The 20,587-nt window shown below is 40.1% G+C and overlaps 1 protein-coding gene and 1 long non-coding RNA gene across 14 annotated transcripts in view; one reads left to right on the top strand and one right to left on the bottom strand.

The window, feature by feature from the left end:
- LOC117223970 (discs large 1) overlaps positions 1-18,647 on the top strand; it is a 950,943-nt gene extending 932,296 nt beyond the window's left edge. For 9 of the 13 annotated variants that reach the window (XM_076522026.1, XM_076522020.1, XM_076522022.1 and 6 more), the window contains 10 exons: positions 910-1,159; positions 2,249-2,351; positions 3,054-3,092; positions 6,983-7,024; positions 8,057-8,155; positions 11,060-11,209; positions 12,499-12,671; positions 12,987-13,096; positions 13,589-13,680; positions 14,671-18,647. In XM_076522026.1, the coding sequence (XP_076378141.1) occupies positions 910-1,159; positions 2,249-2,351; positions 3,054-3,092; positions 6,983-7,024; positions 8,057-8,155; positions 11,060-11,209; positions 12,499-12,671; positions 12,987-13,096; positions 13,589-13,680; positions 14,671-14,780 (1,168 nt within the window). In that variant the 3' untranslated portion in view covers positions 14,781-18,647. The remainder of the gene's footprint in view (positions 1-909; positions 1,160-2,248; positions 2,352-3,053; positions 3,093-6,982; positions 7,025-8,056; positions 8,156-11,059; positions 11,210-12,498; positions 12,672-12,986; positions 13,097-13,588; positions 13,681-14,670) is intronic. The other 4 variants (XM_076522019.1, XM_076522023.1, XM_076522024.1 and 1 more) reach the window with 4 other exon arrangements.
- LOC143259502 (uncharacterized) lies at positions 12-1,877 on the bottom strand. Its single transcript, XR_013033444.1, has 2 exons — positions 1,417-1,877; positions 12-1,344 (listed from the first exon to the last, which is right to left on the bottom strand). It is a non-coding gene; the product is annotated as an uncharacterized LOC143259502 (long non-coding RNA).
- Positions 18,648-20,587: the final 1,940 nt, after the last annotated feature.

Below are 20,587 nucleotides of genomic sequence, written 5' to 3'. Positions count from 1 at the left end.
AAAAATTTGAATAAAATGATCAAGAATTATAATCATAAATAAATCCAAATTGATCAACCCTACGTTTTCGCTAATTACTTCGTAGTTGATACGACATTGCAGGTTTTGCATTCAATATTAATTAATACTTTTATGGATCGTATTCAAATTTGCAAATCGAATTATATGTTGCAGCTTTTATTTATATTTTTGCAAATCGAATCTACCCTTTTGCAAATAAAATTAGCCTTTTCAGAGATTAAAATTGGCAACGTTTTGTTCAATCTTCGAAATTAATACGATTTTGTGTACGTCTTTATAAAATAATGTAAATTTCATTACAAATTTTCCTTCATGAATCAACAATAATTATTTATAGAATGTTTTACAATTTTTTGAATTTCAATATTTCTTTAATACGAATTTTATTACAAATAATTACAAATAAGTGAATTTCATGTGGAACTATGTAAATAAGAATTGCTAAAGGATTAATTTCATTTGTAATAAGGAAAATAAGGCTTGTTAAAGGGTTAATTTCATCTGCAAGATGGCGAATAAGACTTTTATTAGCATTAATTTTGAGCGGACATTCTATAAACACAAAATTAATGCAAATGAAATTAACCCTTTTGAAAATCTTACTTTCCATTTTGCAAATAAAATTAACCCTTTTGGTAGTCTTACTTCCCATTTTGCAAACAAAATTAACCCTTTTGAAAGTCTTATTTCCCATTTTACAAATCAAATTAACCCTTTTGAAAGTCTTATTTACTATTTGGCAGATGAAATTAACCCTTCACTTATTTCTAATAAAATTCATATTGAAGAAATATCAAAATTGAAAAAATTGTAGAACATTTCATAAACAATTACCGAAGACAACGAATAACGACGAAACTGATTCCATGTTCACTCGTTGCCGCGCAGAGCGTTGTTCGACTACGATCCCAACAAGGACGACGGTCTGCCAAGCCGCGGTTTGGCGTTCCGTTATGGTGAAATCCTGCACGTGACGAACGCCAGCGACGACGAATGGTGGCAGGCCCGGAGAGTGAATCCTCAGGGGGTGGAGGAAGGCCTTGGTATAATTCCGTCGCGCAGACGATGGGAACGGAAGCAACGCGCCAGGGATCGTTCCGTCAAGTTCCAAGGTCACATGCCGGTCATCCTCGACAAGGTAAGTGTTCCTATCGACCCACTCCTCGAAGAATCAATCTCGCCTACACCGACGACGGTCTTTAGATAAACCGCTCTGCGGCATCAGACGCTGGAATTATTAATGATCGCCGAATTGGCCATTTGTTCTGCAATATACTCTGCCAGAGAAATCTTCGAAGTTTCCACAGCCGACCCAAGATCGATCTGTGTGTGCAAAGAAAATATTTTTATCAGATGTTTCAGCAAATTGAAGCATTGAGAACGAAGAATAGTTACCGGCAAGTTTATTTCTTCTGACGATAGGGTGTTCCTCTCGTAGATCAAGCTTTCTTGGCACAGTGAAATTGATTTTTATGGAGTGTCCTAGATTGTCTTCTTTAGAAAAAGATGACTTCATGTGCAACCTATATAATGATGGGGCATAAATAACGATGCAGTCTGGTTGCTATATTGTTCGTTATAAGCATGTCAAATGAGTGTCGTTCGAAGAATTTAAAAATATTTTTTCGACGTGCTAAAATTAATTGAAGAAGAAAATATGTTTACGTTTCGTTTCTGTTTCTGGCCACTCGCTTAGGATGTTGTTATTTTGCACGAGGATCTAATTACAGCAAATTCTCCCTAATTGACACTTAAATTGTACAGAAGAGATACGATTATTCGAGCCTTGCACCCCATTTTTATAATTGTTGACAATCCGGTAACCATAAAAATGAGCCGCGAGGCCGGAATAATCGTATCTCGTCTTCTCAAATTGTCCATTTTTATTTCTGTTATTTCTTTTATTTCTAATTGTTCATTTTTATGAGGGAGAATTAATTAGAAATTAATTAATCAATTAGGGAGAATTTGCTGTATAGACAGCAGATTTTTCCGCAAAATGAACATATTATCTTCCAAATTAATCTAAGCAACAGTAATGCATTCCACTCGAAAAGAATGTAACGCCAGTCTGAGATTTTAATATCTTTGCAGTCTAATTATAACACTCAGGGTTTTGCTTCTCATCGGCCGATCGATGCAGATGACCGGATACCGTGAACACGCGCGACTATTTTATTTCCCCCGAATCTCGAGCGAGACCGACAGCAAAATGAATTGGTTGCAGCAATCGACGTTGGACAGGAAAAAGAAGAACTTCTCGTTCAGCCGGAAGTTCCCGTTCATGAAGAGCAAGGACGACAAATCCGAGGACGGTTCGGACCAGGAACGTGAGTGTCTCCCCCTCCCAAAAAGAAAGAAACGATCGGATAGTATCCTGCACGTTCTGTGCATGTTCAGACCCATTATCTATTGTGGTTTTTTTTACGTGGTATTCCTTTTTTTTATTTTTACTTATCAATTGAAATTCTCGTCGTATTACTTCAGCCACTATTACGTATATCTTAGACCCGTGTGTTTGAACATTGAACGAATTAGCATTTTGTTCACACGTGTGCAATGCAACCCCCGTTCTATCATTTTCGTTTGTTATTATCTCGATTGATCTTCTCTCCGTTGTTGAACAATAATCGTGTAACTGTATTCGAGTCGTCCCTAAAAAAAAACGCAATATCTCTTTGTTCGATGTGTTCCTTTAGCGAGTTCGTAACATTTATGGTAGTTATCGGTATTTTATGGTTTGCCTTTTACCCTTGATCTTGTTTCTCGATGTTAACGTAGCGATTATTGTCGTACGAGGCACGGTAAACGGAGGATTCCGTGTCGGTGAACGAGGAAGAGAGAGAGAGAGAGAAAGAGAGAACGAGAGAAAAAGAGAACATAATTTCCTGTAGAATCTTGTTTCGATATTATTATTAGATATTCGCGACAGGTGCGACGATTACGCCCGACCTCCTCCGATTGAGCTTTTGTGTTTTTTTTTACATGATTGTGAAACGTGACATGTGTTTTGTTTTTGCCTGCTTGTGTAGGGTCGCCCACGACACCCGAGAACGAAAACGATCCTACACGTAAGTATTATTCCAGAGTTGATCAAACACGCAAACCGAAAGGGATAAACAATCAGAACACGATATCGTTCACACGCGGCATACACGACGATCACGCATACACACACGTACCACACGCGGACGCGCACACATCTATTCTCATCACGTCTATATAATACGCAAGGTCTCCCAAAAATGTCTCGCAAGCTGCAAATGGGAGATTCTTGGGATTATTCGGAGTAACTTTTTCCTTAGCGAAAATGCAGTCCGCGGCTTAGTTTACTAGTTATTAAAGAAAAACAGTGACCAATGAGAGGCGAGATCAGCTGGCGCGAGGTGGCCGAGCCAATGAGCGGAACTGAGCTCCGCGCGCTCGCTGGCGCCGCCTCCCGCCAGCCGAGCTCGCCTCTCATTGGTCTCTGTTTTTCGTTAATAACTCGTGAACGAAGCCGCGGATTGCATTTTCGCTAAGGAGAAAGTTGCACCGAATAACCTCAGGAATCCCCCATTTCCGGATTGCGAAACGTTTTTAGAACACCCTGTATATATACTATACATATGTGTGTGTATATCGACTAAACGAAAACAATAGGATACAGAACGATATGGAAAAATGGACAGAGTAACGATCGTAACAGCGACCCCGTATCAACGTGTTGTACACTTCTCGAGAGATCTTTGGTTTTTCTCTCTACTGTGCACTGTCTCTTTGTATATACTCTTATCCGCTTGGCATGCCGCGACCTCGCCGTTGCATCGAGAGTTCATGCTTGCGATCTTACAAACCCAGATTTATCACCGTGCGCACGATCTACACGTTCTCATTCGAATCGCTTCTCCAACTGACCAAAAACCTATCTGTGGACTTTCGTAGAATTGCGTAGATGCTTCTCTCGAATGCCTGTCGCTGTCCTGCACGCGTAGCTACACGATGGACGAAAGTTTCGGCGCCAGTCATGGGAAATATGTATCATTTTTCTTCGACGGTTCGACGATTCGATCGCGATTCGCGGTACCGTCGCGAGGACCGTCGCATTCTGCACGTACTACTTTTGGCAAACGTCGTCGTGTTCAGAGGGTGAAATCAACGAAGTTGTGATCGCAGATCGTCTACGGTCTCGCGAACTATAATAAATTTTCCCAAGTTGATGCTCAGCTTGGAAACAAAAGTGGACAATTTGGGAAGTGGAGATACGATTATTCGAGCCTTGCGGTTCAGGATATTTTATAATAATCGTGTCTCCTTTTCCAAAATGATCTATTTTTGTGTACAATCTGAGCGTCAATTAGGGAGAATTTATTGTAATCGCTAAGGGAGAGTTTAACACGTTCGTGGAGAGAGCTCGAGAATTCATTTGTCCGGAAGATACAAAAATGGGGACGAGTCAAAATTTCTCGTTCTAAATGTACAATACATATTGATACTCTTATAGTATATAAAAAAATATATATATTCAATGTTCATTATTTAATATATTCCATGTTGTAATTCTATTCATTGGAGGATACATTGCAATTTATATAAATAATTTATTTGTTTCATGGACTTTGTTAGAAATTTCTTCGATAACTTTTTCAATTATATTAAACTATAATTTAAAAAGAAAGAATCGAGAATTATACGTTTCTTTATTTCAAGATGAACTATTATATTAATAGTTACAACTTATTTATTTGTAAAAAATTGTATTCAAGGAGCAGACATTTTATTAATATTTAGACTAATCTACATTTCTATATTTCAAGATTGACTTTTATATTAATTATTACATAATATTTATTTCTAAAAAATTGTATTCAAGGAACAGATATTTTATTAATATTTAGACTAATCTACATTTCTATATTTCAAGATTGACTTTTATATTAATTGTTACAACTTATTTATTTATAAAAAATTATATTCAAGGAGCAGACATTTAATTAATATTTAGTACTATGATTATATACGTATGCTTAAAGATTTGTGTGCTATTCGAGGATCATTTTTGCGTATCTTTTATTTCATTGACAATTGAATTCTCCCTAAATTCCTCAAATTCACTTTCGGCCTATCGCTAAATTACATTCTTTTTCTTCCTAACGTGTTCTATACGAGATAATCGAAGGGACTCCGCGTTATTGTTTCGCTCTGCAGAGCACAATTCGGTGTTTAATAGGTTATTTTCGCGTTCGAGACACGCTCGAGTAAAGACGTCGCGACGTCGTCATCGGCGAGAAGCCGACTGTGGATGACGTTTAATAGCGAGGCCATTTCGCGGGAAGAGTGTAGGAAAGTAGCTTTTAGAGTTCGGATCGCTTCTGACACTTCGCGGAAGCATGATTATATGCCCGGGAACGACCATCTTTCGTGGATCGCGAGTCTTTACAACGATTAACGGGTTGACTGTCGAGGGAGCTTCCATTGTGGCGAACGTCTAATGGTACGACAGTGTCCTCTAACATTGAAGAATTCAGTGGTTCCCAATAGAAAAAATTTCTTCGATAATGTATTCAGAGTATTCTTCATCTTTGATGTTCATTGGAAAGAAACAAAATTATTTTCACTTGGGATCGTATTGATAGACAATGAAAAGCAGTTGTCATTTCTTATGATTGGCTACTACTTCGATCTCTTGCATTGACTGATGCAACGTCATCGTTGCAGACAAAAATATAAATAGATGATAAATTATTGTTACATCTGAAAAGATTTTTCACACTTTGTCGCTTCCTGTGTTGCAAACATTCAACTCTTAACAAATTAGCTGTTGCAGTCTCTTTGAAAAGTGTGAAAGTTACTGTAATTATATTGTACATGTATGTCGAGTTTTTTATATTTTCTTTCAGTACGACACTTTCATAAAATATATAATTTAATAAAGAATATCAAATTACATATTCTTCTCAGAGTTGGACATTATTCGAATTGTTTCGGATAAATATTTAAGAACGAATTCCTTCCGGTCGAATATTTTATTCGAGCAATTAAATAATTCGTCGCAAATTATTCCATCTATTTATCCGAATAATTCGAAAATGTAATATGGAAAAAATATATCGATAAATGATGAAAAGTATGCTTTATGTTCTATCATCTTTATTCAAATCAATTATTCTCCTGTACAAATAACTTCTTATTCGATATTAAAATATCGTTCGAATGATCTCTCATTCGAATAAAATTTTATTCGTTAGTCTTTATCTTTTATCCACCATCCGGATAAAATTTTGCCCAACTCTGATCCACCTCGACAAGTTAGCTGTTTCTGATATCTATACTCGTCGATTAAAAGGACCATTGTCGCCCATAATATTCAGTCGACTCGTTAACTGAGGTGGGTGTCCCGAAATTATTTTACAAGCGGGAAATGAGGAGTTCCTGAGGTCATTTGAAGCAACTTTTTCCTTAGCGAAAATGCAATCTGCGGCTTCGTTTGTGAGTTATTAAAGAAAAACAATGACCAATGAAAGACGAGATCAGCTGACGCGAGGCGGCCGAAGCCCAGTTCCGCCCATTGACTCGACCGCCTCGCGGCAACTGATCTCGCCTCTCATTGGTCACTGTTTTTCCTTAATAACTCGTAAACAAAACGGCGGATTGCATTTTCGTTGAGGAAAAAGTTACTTCGAATGGCCTCAGGAATCCCTCATTTCTCGCTTGTACAATAATTTTGGGACACCCTGTGTCCGTTCGCTCATTCGAATAAAGGAAAATAGGAAGCGTGCAAACTCTGATAGAACGCTGAACGCAAATGGATAGATCGCTTCCGCGGGTTTTCGATCACGGGCCAGGCTCGAGAGAATCCGAGAGCAGCCTGGACGGGTAGGAGGTGTTCGTGCTTAAAGCTTCATAATTAATCCTAGCAATTATTAACGGCCGCTTATTAGTACGCAACGTATACTGAAATATTGAACTTGTTATGTTTTAGCATTCATGCTGTGCTACACCCAGGACGACACTAACACCGAAGGTAATCACGTCTCTGTCTGTCTCTGTCTCTCATTCTACATTTTCAATCCACCCCTTCTCGCAGCCACACCGCGCCAGTTCCTTATTCTCTGTCCGCCTTCCGTTTCGATCCCCATAATGCATCCCACCGCCGAAACTCTCGCCGTTTCATCTCGGTCGCATCAATTAACAAAGCACACGTTCATTACCGCGATATAACGATCGGCGCGCGAGCGAGCGCGCGCGCGCGCGGCACGACCCCATTGTTCGGCCACGTCCTTTTGTCGCCGGCGCGTTGTCACTTTTGTGGAACGCGGCCTTCGCCGCAGATCGTCGATTCGCCGACAGAGAAACTTTTCGAGCTGACTGCGCTTATGGATCGGGTCGAACACGATTGTTCGCCAACTGGATTCCCGAATTTCAACGTTCGTCGAATACCTAAGTGCTCCGCCGGGTTCTAGAATAGCAATGGACGGGCAACTTCGATCCTTGTTCCGCTAATTATGAAATTTATGTGTTTCCTAATTATTCCGTCTGTGGCAAGAACGTTGAAAGAATTGCTCAACGCGATGAAAGACCTTCCGTTAAATATAAATTAATTGCTCGACGAGGAAAGAAACATGCTCAGCTTTGTGCTAATATTTTCATTGTTCGTTTTAGACTTCGGATTTCTTTCACAGAAATTCAGTATTCGATATATGTATAGTTTTAACGATAATTGTTATTGAACGATAATTATTGAAAGAAGTAAAGACGTACAACTGTTCGGTAAAATCGGGAGGAACGCTTTGCAAAGAGATTGAACAGCATGATCGAATGTGGGAGCCACCCCTGTATTTTTCAATAATTCGTGATTAACGTGGAACGTCCGACGCGACACATTTCTCAAGGTAAAAATAAAGAAATAATGGAACGCGACTAATACAAAAGCGGTCGACCACGAAGATTCATCTGACTATCATCGTCCGTCGCGTTCACTGTCCTCCCCGCTTTTATTAACGCCGGCGCTTCTACCATGTTTGCCATTCACAACGAGATCTGTCTTGGCTCGCAGGGAGTAAAGAAATTTTGTATCGTGTTGAACTGCCTTATATGGAGGAACTGACGTTAGTTTATCTGGAAAAGGACGATGATGAGAATGATGAAGAGCTTAGTAAGTGAATACCGACAGGAGAGTCATTGTGTGGCCCGGAGTGAGATACCCTTTTATAGGTCCCGACTAACACCGTCGAACCGTGATTTATCTCGATCGACATCCTCCGATCGACGCTCTTCTGTTTTTGTATATTTTTATTCTATCTTTCTTCTTCTTCTTCTTCTTCTTCTTCTTCTTTCTTTTGTTTTTTTTTCTTTATTCATTTTTTTCTTTTTTTTTTTATTACTCTCCTCACTTCCATCACAGACCAAAGAGCACTAACAAAAACGCCGAGATACGCTTCGCGCATTTGGGACAGTCGCGACACGTGCTTTTGTCTATCTGTTGTCTGCCGTTTGATCTCTGTAAACTAATTACACCCCGCCCCCCGCCCCCTTTTGTAGATTGGTAACGAGCTGGTACGCTGGGTAGACGTTTAGAACCCCCGTCGCTTCTTGTCGCTAGCGAAAAGCTTTGATTCTCCTGCGACGGAGATCTGGGAACAGGCTTTTCCAAGAATACCGTAACGATCGAATCTAATTGGCTCTTGTCTCGGACCCGGAGCAAGAAGCGCCATTTGCCGCGGCAACTCTTCCGGAATTATTCTACGATCATTTACAATCGAGCGCACCGATTCTTACGAAACTGTATCGCGAACTCGAAGTCCATTTGCTGCGCACGGAAATGTGCGATAATCTTTTAACGCGTTGAGCGCCGACATTTTTTTTTATTAGTTTTGAAAATTTGTGTTTATCGCAAACAGACTGAATTTTATCTATAAATTATATATCTATATATGTATCTAAATTTTATATATATATTATAATTATCTATAAATATTTTTATCTATAAACAGACTGAATTTTACTAGGGCATTTAGAGCGCAGAATAGTTAACCAGTTTAGTCGTTGCACTTTTCTTCGAAAAGTAAGTTATTTTAACTGTACTGTATGCTCGTATGTTTGTTCATATTTCGTTTAAGATATATAATTATATTAATTAATTCATATAGTATAATTAATACAAATAATATGATTAATATAATATAACACAATATAGTATAAATTATAGAAAATGTAATTTCATGTTAAACATTCTTAATTATTTTTTTGTTTCTGACGAGTATACTCGTCGCGAAAAAATAGGCATTTTCTGTATGCTCATCAAAAACAGCTAACTGGTTAAAATATCATCCACTATGATCAATTTTAATATCGAGTTACAGTTTCGTTAAACAAATTACTTGAATCTTGTAGTAATTTTAGGGGTTGATTTTCGGCACTCGACGAGTTAATCCATTGCCTCGAGTATTCGAAACCGACAATTTTGTTAATACGAATCATCGTAATTAGACTGCAATTCTTTGTACGAAATAAAAATTGAGTGCATTTGTTTGCAAGAATCGGGAAACTTCTTCCTCTGTTTGATAATTATAGTAGGTTCAAAGCAACGTATCGATACTCTTCAATACTTCTACTCTTTTTTTTTTGAAAATTTTTGTCATTTTCGTCGTAAACGCATAAAATACGCGATCTAATCGTAATAGTCGAAGCGATCGACGCTCGAAGGTCCGAATCTGAGAAACAAGGCCGCTAGATGATACTCGAACTCCCAGTGCTCGCACATCGAATTTCTCGCGAGCGATAAGGAGCGACCAGTCCAAGTAACATTGTTAAAGTCAGTATTACGTAGCAGTACCGAGTACATATATCGATTACAAAAGCCCAACCCTTCCAGCTTCAAGTACTAACATAGCCGCCTGTTACTAATGCCGAATCGACCTTGATACCCTTCGATCGCCTAAGTTCTAGAGACTCTAGAGAGCTTAGCCACCTACTTCCCTCGCTTCGATCCCCTGAGCGCTGAAGCATGGATCGTGGCTCGTCCGGAGTGAAGTTAATAAAATTCAGCCGCGGTTTCTGTGCGATACCTAATCAAACAACCGTTCTGCGTCCGATTTCGCGGACGGTTCTCATTGACAATTCTTACTATTGACCATCGCTCGCCGATAATACGAGCTTGGCCAAGCTCGGAGGAGACGCTCCGTGATACGAGTCTACTTGTGCAGCGTAGATCTTGATCCGATCCTTTGATTTATAGACGTAACAATGGATTCGTTAACAATCGTTCGATCAATTTACAAAAATACGAATTTTTAGCTATCCGTTACGTCGCCTAATTTTCATCACAAGAGATACTTTAGCCAAATGTTCAAACCTGTTTGCGATAAAAATAAAAATATTGCGAAATGTTACGAATTACGAATTCGAGCAACGATCCATCATTTTGTAACAAATCTTTAGCAAGCAATAGATAAAGACGAATTCCTGCAGGAAATTGATTTCGAGTGTACAGGTTGTCCGAAAATTATGGTATTTGCGGGAAATTAGGGGTTCCTGAGATTATTTGAAGCAACTTTTTCCTCGGCGAAAATGCAATCCGCGGCTTTGCGTACGAGTTATAAACACTGGCCAATGAGAGGCGAGGGAGGCTGACGCAAGCCAACGAACGAACGAATCACGGTTCCGCTGGGCCGCCTCGCGCCAGCTGATCTCGTCTCTCATTGGTCACTGTATTTCTTTAATAACTCGCGAACAAAGCCGCGGATTGCGTTTTCGCCGAGGAAAAAGTTGCTCCAAATGACCTCGGGAACCCCGCATTTCCCGTATGTTCCATAATTTCGGGACACTCTGCACACTCGCCCACGTTCTTCCGCGAACGAGAAACAAAGCTGTGCCGAAGACACGTATCTGCCGGGTGTCCCGTCCGAGAGAAAGCTTCGAGTTCGCGTTTTTTAACGAGAGAAGCGTTTTTGCCCCCGTGTTTGAGAGAGTGTAAACGTTCTAACCGGGAATATACATAGCTCGCAGCAAAGACGCTTCATCGTGGAAACGCCCGGAGTACTTATACTGTGAATTGCAGGCAGCGAAGAAAATGTGCTGTCGTACGAGGCTGTCCAACAGCTCACCATTCAGTACACCCGACCTGTCATTATCCTCGGTCCTCTCAAGGATCGCATCAACGACGACCTCATCTCGGAGTTCCCCGACAAATTCGGCAGCTGTGTGCCACGTGAGTGAAACCATTCGGATCTGTCATTTCGCTTAACGACGTGCCGCGGCGTCACGTGCCACGGATGGATCGCGAGATTTCCCAGGATTTTACGGGCTTTCGGAACGGTGGAACGTCTTCGCGCGTTTAAGTTCTACCTCGATAACCAGTCATTTTTATACGTTCTCTCCATCGAATTGAGCGTCGCGATGCATCGCGTAGCTCGCTTGAACTTCGTCGACGCGCGGCGAGAAATACGCGCGTCCCTCAAGAAGTATCGGTACACCTGCTCGTTTAGCGTGAATTGTAATTTCTCGTTCGGCTCGGCTGACGTTTTACGTTTAGCGTTACGTTTTATGATGTCGTATTGTCGAAACTACGCGTTCAATTAGAAGCGTCTGTCGCTGGTGCAATTAGTTTATCCATTTGGTCCAAGGTTTGATTAAAAAACGCGGCGGATATATCGACGAAAGGGAAGTTTAATCTTCGTTTAGAAAATTGACGTTATTTTTGATACCAGAAACGTTTGAATAAAGAACGTGTGACCGGTCATTTTGACCGTCGTGGCGGGTTCAGCGTTAAACTTGGACGTAGATGCTATGAAGTATGCTATTAAATACCTAGAACCGGATCGACGAAAGAGAAGTTTAATCTTCGTTTAGAAAATTGACGTTTTTTTTTTGATACCAGAAACGTTTGAATAAAGAACGTGTGACCGGTCATTTTGACCGTCGTGGCGGGTTCAGCGTTAAACTTGGACGTAGATGCTATGAAGTATGCTATTAAATACCTAGAACCGGATCGACAAAAGGGAAGTTTAATCTTCGTTTAGAAAACTGACGTTATTTTTGATACCAGAAACGTTTGAATAAAGAACGTGTGACCGGTCATTTTGACCGCCGTGGCGGGTTCAGCGTTAAACTTGGGCGTAGATGCTATGAAGTATGCTATTAACACGTTCCGTGCCGAGCTTTTTTTACTCGAATCTTCACACTTTGATATTTTACTAAAACTTGATGTATTACGTGCAATTATTAATTCTCGTACACATAACAACGTAACAAAAACTTATCAACGACCATTCTTGCGGTGGAAATTGATTCTTCGGTTCTAAATTTCTTGTAAACAATTTGTTCAGTTCACTAAGTAAACATGCAAGCGTGTACCATCGATGGTACACGTGGCACGGAACGTGTTAAATACCTAGAACCGGATAGACAATTGTTGGAAATGTATTTTCAGAGTAGATTTTTGGTAAGAAGGTGAAATAAGAAAGATCGTCGAGAGTTATATCGAATATAATTTGGCAGACACAACGAGGAGTAGAAGAGATTACGAAGAGGACGGGCGAGACTACCACTTCGTGGCATCGAGAGAGCAGATGGAGAGGGACATTCAGAACCACTTGTTCATAGAGGCCGGACAGTACAATGACAATCTTTATGGGACCTCTGTGGCGTCCGTTCGGGAAGTTGCCGAAAGGGTAATGAAACACGCCATCGTGTAGAAACTATCTCGAAACGAGTGGCACAGACGAGCGTACAGTGATTTCTATTTGCAAAAATAAGTAAAATAAACGAATCAAATTATCTTTGATTGGCGAGAAAATTTAATCTGTGAACTCGTCAGTTGCCCCAGTGTTTGCAATAAGTATAATAGGTTCGATCGGTTTTGACCAGACCATTCTTATACAACCCATACATTAACTTATCTAAGAATAGCAAATCGGCAACTCTGCGCAACCATGGCATAACTAGTTCTCTAAGCGTGTCTGACATTAGCATTCTCGTCGTTCTAGGAAAAACATTGTATCCTAGACGTGAGTGGGAACGCTATCAAGAGGTTACAGGTGGCACAGCTGTACCCCATCGCCATCTTCATTAAACCGAAATCCGTAGAGTCGATTATGTGAGTAGCCATTCTCCACTTACAATTGTAATATTACACCATCTTCCAGCGTGTTATCACCTTGTTAACACCTGCGAGTCACTGTCTCACAGTTTCTGAAAGTTTAACATTCAGTGTTGCAGTAAATTCTTCCTAATCGAAGCTCAGATTGTGCAGAAAAATGGACAATTCGGGAAGAGGAGGTACGATTATTCGAATCTCGCGGCTCGTTTTTACAATTGTTGACAATCGATAACTATAAAAACGAAACGCAGAGCTGGAATAATTGTCTCTTTCCAAATTGTCCATTTTTGTTTCCAAGCCGAGCTTCAATTAGGGAGAAATTACTGTAGAACGATTCTACTCGGTGTTATTATCTGAAAGGATCATATTATTTTATAATTATATTTATCTTATTTTTATTTTTATTATTATTTATCTTATTTTTATTTATATTATTATTTATCTTATTTTTATTTATATTATTATTTATCTTATTTTCTACTCTTCCAGGGAAATGAACAAGAGAATGACCGAGGAGCAAGCGAAAAAGACGTACGAACGAGCATTGAAGATGGAACAAGAATTCGGAGAATACTTCACGGGTAACGTGTTCGCCGTGATCTCGAGTCAATTCTTTAAGCTATGGTCCTTGACGCTAAGTATCTGGTCGTCTCGCAAGGAAATTTTTATGAACAAAAATTGGCGTTTCTTATGACTAGACTATGGATTTTTATGCGAAATAGAAATTATTTACATTAATTTGCAAGATACAAGAACTATAGAAATATTTCTTCTTTTTCTTTAATCCAGTAACTGGCAAATTTTGTCATTAATTTTTGACTGGAAAAGTTGTGTATATACAGAAAAAGTTGTGTAACGATATAATTATATTCAGATTATGTTTTGTTGTTACAATATTTTATATTTTTTTAAAAGTCCCAAATGGGAATTGTGGCAGGTTGCATAAATTAAATTTTTATCGTATGAAAAACAAAAGATTGAGTAAGTAACGCATGGTTACTATAATCTCGAAATTACATATCTATGTGTGTGTATAGTATTTAATTATAATATAAAAATCAAACAAAAAATATCGTGTTTCAAATATGATAATTTTGTTGTGTTGAACTTACAGATGATTTCCAAATTGTTCACTTGTTGGAAAGAAACAAAATAGGAAATACACGCCGTCTATAAACAATACTGTCTGATATATATAAAATAACATTAAATTGTCAAACGCGCCTGATGTATCCTTCGCGCCAAATGGTGTCCGTAAAATTCCAAAATCCTAAAATGGGGATCGTGGCGGTTAATGGGTTAATTATTTTATTGAATTGAAACCAATACGATAGCATTTTTAAATTGTTTAAATATTTTTACTATATTTAATCTGCCCAGTTTTGCTATGAATGCAAAAAATCCACAGTCTACTTACGACGGGCCTTAAAACAGGGTAATCTGTGACAGTAATATAGAGCGACGATGGCGGAGGTAGTTGTTTGAGGACCAACTGCTCAGGCCTGACATATGATAGGAGCTAATATTTACCTTTAGCGTTTTCCACGACTAAACTACTGTTTCTATTGCAGCCGTAGTACAAGGCGACACTCCCGAGGAGATCTACGTGAAAGTAAAGGAAGTGATCTCCGAGCAATCTGGTCCGAACATTTGGGTACCGTGCAGGGACCAGCAACTGTGACGTCCTGCCCCCCACGCTCAGCCCGGTCCAAACGCTTGGACCCTACCACCGAGGCGTCAAGCTTAATTACTCTAAATAAAATAATCAAGTAACACTCTAATGCCTTCCCCGTTCCCCCCATCCTGTCCCCGTTACAAAATCCACAAGCAAACACGAATAAACACAGCAGGCAGACACAAACTCTCAGGCTCGCATGCACACGTGCGCAGGCACACATACACACACTAATAAACACACGCGCGCGCGCGCGCACACCTAGGACACACGCATAGACGTCCAACCGAGCAACACAATGTCCCAGTTAAGGCGTTAATGATCACGCAACGCTCGTCGAAAAAGCTTGATCGAGCACCGCGCACAGCCTCGAGTGTCATCGACAAGATACACGAACAAGGAAACGGAGAAACCGCAACGCAAGGAAAACAGGAAAATAAGTATAATAATAGATCGCATTGTTTCTCGACGTGTTCAATCTCCTTCGCGCTGTCGTGTAAACTTTGTAACGGCGACGCCGGTCGCAGGATAAACGAGATGAACAGAAAAAGAGATATAGGCGAGAGAAAGAAAGAGAAAGAGATAGAGGACAGACGCCGCGAAGGTGACGAGAGATGGTATTGATCGGATGTTTCGATTGACCGATAGAGAGAAAGAGTGTATGAGAGAAAGAAGAGAGAGAGAGAGAGAGAGAGAGAAAGATATCGTTTCCGAAAGAGTATTTAAGGTGTTAATTAATCCCCCCAGGTTGCGGGGGGTTCGTGTTATAGTGTTAAATACCAGAAGTGTTTCGTTGTACCACGATGTTTTTCATGTATCTAACGGGTTTGTTGAGGCGAGAACACGGAGACCACCGTTGCGTACACCAGTCTCCTTATTGATTTTAATTACGGGACTAAAGCCGCGCGGCGAATACACGCCGGTATTCGGGCCCGGCGCCCTCTGAAACCTTCCTCCCCGGTCCTCTCCCGCGACGAACTTTATCGCTCGTGCTTCGTAATTTATACCGCACGCCCACGCCCCCGTTCCCAACCCCACCACACCCCCCGGAAATTCCTCTTTCGCGTCGCATAACTCGAACCGGAAGAAGCGGAAGAGAGCCCGGTCGTAGAAGACCGTCGTGTATTCGTCCCGATAGCGATTTACAAACGCGCGACCGACCACTCGACTCGACTCTGAATGCGACGTGTTCGAGAGATTGTCCCGTGTTTTACGATATGCGACTCGCGCCTCGCCGCGCCGCGGTCACTGCACGATCAGCCGGCGACCTAGTCGCGTTGTGTACAGTGATCGCTTGGATGATACGCGAAAAAACAAGTCGAGCGGATTTAATGAAGGAGATAAACGGAGAAAGAGAAAGGGAGAGAGAGAGAAGTTGTCGCGGGATTCTCGTCGCGATCGTTCGCAAGATGCGCACAGCACCGCTAGACGCTTTCGAACAGACGTTTCCCTGAACCCCACCTAACCGCGCGCAAAATCGCGGCGACGAATTCGCGAGGTGATTACGGGACAGACCGAGGACGCGAGAATAGTGGAGAAAACACATTTCGTACGGACGATATCCGAATGGGGGAGACACGAATTAAAATAAAAACTTGGCTTCACCGATCACACACTATTATAGCTTGTCCGGTTCGTTCTGACGCGAAGTAGCGCGAGCGCGCGGTATTTTTTAATGTACTTAATCGTAATAAGTGGCGCGAGAAGGATCGCCGTGGGCCGAGGATGATGACTCGTTTAGTATTGTCGCTTGTTGCCAAGCGAAGGGAATTTAACCATTGTAGAATGCACTAAATAAAATGGAAACGTGAAACGAACCGACTTTACGGAGAACCACTGTCACACGTCGAGCAGCACTCGTCGCGTTTTCGTCGTGTATAAACCGTGTGTACACGTGCGATATGTGTCGCGTACGCGTTATATGTGTACTCGTTTTGCGCACACACACACACGCGTCTTCTGCAACCAAGAAGAATAACCGAAACGGAGAAGGGAGAAACTGAGAGAAACCCGGTCGCATATTAAGAACCTCACGATTCATCAAACCTCACAGGACAAATCTCTAGATGCTAGAATAGCGATATATAATGTTTTGTACAGCTAGATTACTAAGCCAGTACTGGGTTATGTGCAACATTATATATATATATATATAAAAATATACATGTATACATATGTATATGTATGTATATGTACCACGCTATCGCATATATACATATGTATACACAGGAAGAAATATATATAGAGAGAGAGAGAAAGAAAGAGCGAAAGAGAGAGCGAGAGAGAAAGATTAAGAAAGAAAGAGAAGAGCGGTAAGGGGAGAAAGAATGAACTCTATTGTAATTTAAATACCACTACTAAATTATTATTACGATAGTAGGTATGTATTATTGTAAATACCTGTACCCGGGTAATCGAGATGGAAAATAATGGTGGCGGTTATCGTGAATCGAAAGCGGCCGGATGCGAATTGTCACGAGAGCATGATGGAAGAGAACGGGTGGAAGCGTGCGCACCGTGGATTCTATATTTTTCGAATTCGAACGTGGCTGTTCACCTTCGACCGTCGTTTTCTACGATTGGCCCCCGGCCAATCCAAAGAAAGCCGGATCGACGCGCCGATGATCGAAAAATCAGGAAAAACGAAGAGAACGTTGACGAAGGGTGGAGAAGGGTCGTGGGCGGATGGTACTTTCGCGTGTCGGCGAAAAGAGAAGCGAAGCGTGTCGACCGATGGAACCGATCGGGAACACGCGAGGGATGATTCTGTAATGCTGAATCAAGCCGAGGAGATCCTCCGCGAAGAACCTACGGCCCGCGATCGTAAGCAAAGAGCAACAATGTCGTAGCATGGAACAATCAATTCGTCGTTCATTGTGAACAGTACTTACGAAGACGAAGGGAGAAGAATCTGCGATTGTTTCGCAATGGTATTTAGGAGCGAGGGCGGGGAAGGAGAACGTATCAAGGATCGGGAGTGAGAGGTTGCGAGATTAGGGATGACGATGGTTTCATTCTAGCGGGGATGTAATATCGTAATGACCGCACGCGTGTACCGTTTTCGTTTACCATTGTTCCGCGGAGATGTCACCGATTCGATCCAAGCCTGCGATTGCTTTCCCCTTTTGATTGAACGAGCGGAAGACGAGACTTTTGTGTTTCCTTTCGTTCCGTAGGACGTGTCGCGCGGCAACCAGCGATTAATCGGGTATAATTAGTATGGGTACGCTTTCTACGAGCTATTTTTCCTACGACAGAATCCTTGTGTTTAGAGTCGTTAACGCAGCAGCCGTCGCACGTATTATATACGAAGAGGGAACGACCGCCGTATTATAGTTTGACAGGAGCCGAATGAGAGAGGCCACCGTGAACTAACGCGAATATCGGCAACGACAGCGGACGTTTGGCTGATAAAGCAAAGAGCCGCGACAAAGAGTCGTTGGCAAAACCTTCGCTGACAAATGTCCGCTGCCACCGAGGATTCGTGTTCGCCGGCGGATGCCTGAAAAGTGGCGAGACGCGTCGCCATAATTCGCACAGGTCGTGCCTGAAGAGAATGCGAGAGTGAGAGATTGAGAGTGAGAACGAGAGAGAGAGAGAGAGAGAGAGAGAGAGAGAGAGTGCAGTAGGCTTCGTCGAGTTAAAAAATACGAAAAAAATGTTTAAGCAAGAAAAACTGAAAAAAATGACGGTAACGACGAAGGGAGTGACGTCTGTCTCGATGTAAAGGAACGTATAAAGAGAATAATTACTACAGACACTTATTATACACCTCTATAGTCTATTTAATAATATTACTTATTGAATTGTCAATCTCATGTTCACCTTGTTTCATCGTTTTTAAATAGTTAATAAACGTTTTACCAATTTTAATTGTTCGCTTCCAATTCATCGCCCAATATGTATAATAAGATAAAGTAAAATAGAAATAGCATTTGAATGATTCTGCGACGTTTTGTTAGCTGTATGGAAAAAAGTTTGCATACAATCAAACAATTCTATGCTTTCCAACAATAAATGAATCGAATTAAGATCTAATTCAGTATCTAGCAACAACTGTGAAGTAAGAAACCCCTAGAAACCGTCAACGAAATCGAAATGTGAACTTATGTATTCCTGATGAAATAGTCTTATATTGCCAAATGCTTCACTTTAACTTTTTGGGGTTGATTTGATAAAAAGAGTTTAATTACGTATGAAAAGTGAAGTGACTCTTATCTCATGAAGAGCTACAAATAACAATGTAGAATCAAAATGTATTATACTAATATAATATATTAACAATATTATTATTATATAATATATTAATATATTAATATTAATATATTATATATATTTATATATTATTATTATATTATATTATTTTTATTATATATATTTATTATATATATTACATTATATTATTATTATTATTAATATATTAATATTAACAATATTATTATTATTATTAACTGAAACCTTTAGAAACGTTTCGTAATCCAATAAGAATATCACAATTATCTCACATTATTATTTCGAATAATTCTAAAATAAAATACCGAATTACTTAAAATAATATTTTAAAATTGAGAAGAATAAAATTACTTTCACTGCCCTCCAATATCTCTCCGATCGTATAGCAATTCAACTTCATAAATCGCGAAGTTCTTTGAAAGTTTAAAAATAGCGCCACTTGTATCAGGTGGCTCTCTTCTGTGGCGAAACTTCGAAGCTCGGTTTGGGGGTCCGTACAGCGCCAATTAGTGTAGCGGCAAAACACTCAAACTGTTAACCAAAATCGACTGTCGGTAATCTGGCTAGTTACTTGAGCGTTTTGCCACATACTAATTGGCGCTGTACAGACCTCGAATCGAGCTTCATTTTTTCTCTGCAAGAGGTTGCCACTGTCTGGCTTGCAGTTTCTGCGTTTTACCACTTATTAATTGGTGCTGTACAGACCCTGAACAGAGGATACATAGAATCTCTAACGCGCATATGTGATAAATAAAAGTTTATATTTTCTTTTCGAGATAAAGTTTATTTTACCATCCGTAATATCTTTGGTTGAATGCTTTGACATTTCTCTACGCGAATATGCAATACAGATCACCATCGTCCACATATGCATAATACAGGGTCGCTAAAAAGTATTAATTATCTCTAAAAGGTATCAATTAAAAATCGAGAGTATAACGAAATTATTCAGTAAGATCTACACTGCATCGACATCATACAAAAAACAAATGACAACATTGCGACATATAATTCATTACTTTTCGAAATTTGATTACAATTACTAATAATTACGTATATAATTACTTTGATTGGTTACAATTACGTATATAATTACTTTGGTTATAATTACTTATATTTTGTCATCTGTCTTTTTCGCACGATATCGATGCAGCAGTTTTTCGTGAACAGTTCTAAACACTTGGTTTATTGTTTTATATTCCAATTTTATCATAATTAATGCTTTTCGGCGACAATCTCCTCTATTACTTCACTTCAGTTTATGGACTAGTAAAGGAAAGTGCGACCACGAGGGATGCCCCTATGTTACAGGCAAATGGTCACCCTGGCCACAAGACGTTTCTTCTTCTACTTAACTAAATCGCTGTATTACAAATTCGTATCGCCTTGGTTGTACCAATGGATTCACAGTTTTAAAGCTACCTTTAAATATACATACATGCGTGAGATAATTCAACTATAGCAATACCTCAGGTTTTGCATTACTTTGTCTATCTCGCTTAACGTTTACAAAAAGTCCCCATCGTTTCAATGCGCATCCAAACCGCAGTGAATCTTGTTTGATTTTATGTTAGCATGGA

The sequence above is a fragment of the Megalopta genalis genome, chromosome 5 (assembly GCF_051020955.1).
Source record: "Megalopta genalis isolate 19385.01 chromosome 5, iyMegGena1_principal, whole genome shotgun sequence".
Taxonomy (NCBI): Eukaryota; Metazoa; Arthropoda; class Insecta; order Hymenoptera; family Halictidae; genus Megalopta; species Megalopta genalis.
The sequence above is the reverse complement of the archived record's forward strand: the minus strand, read 5'-3'. Positions and strand labels throughout refer to the sequence as shown.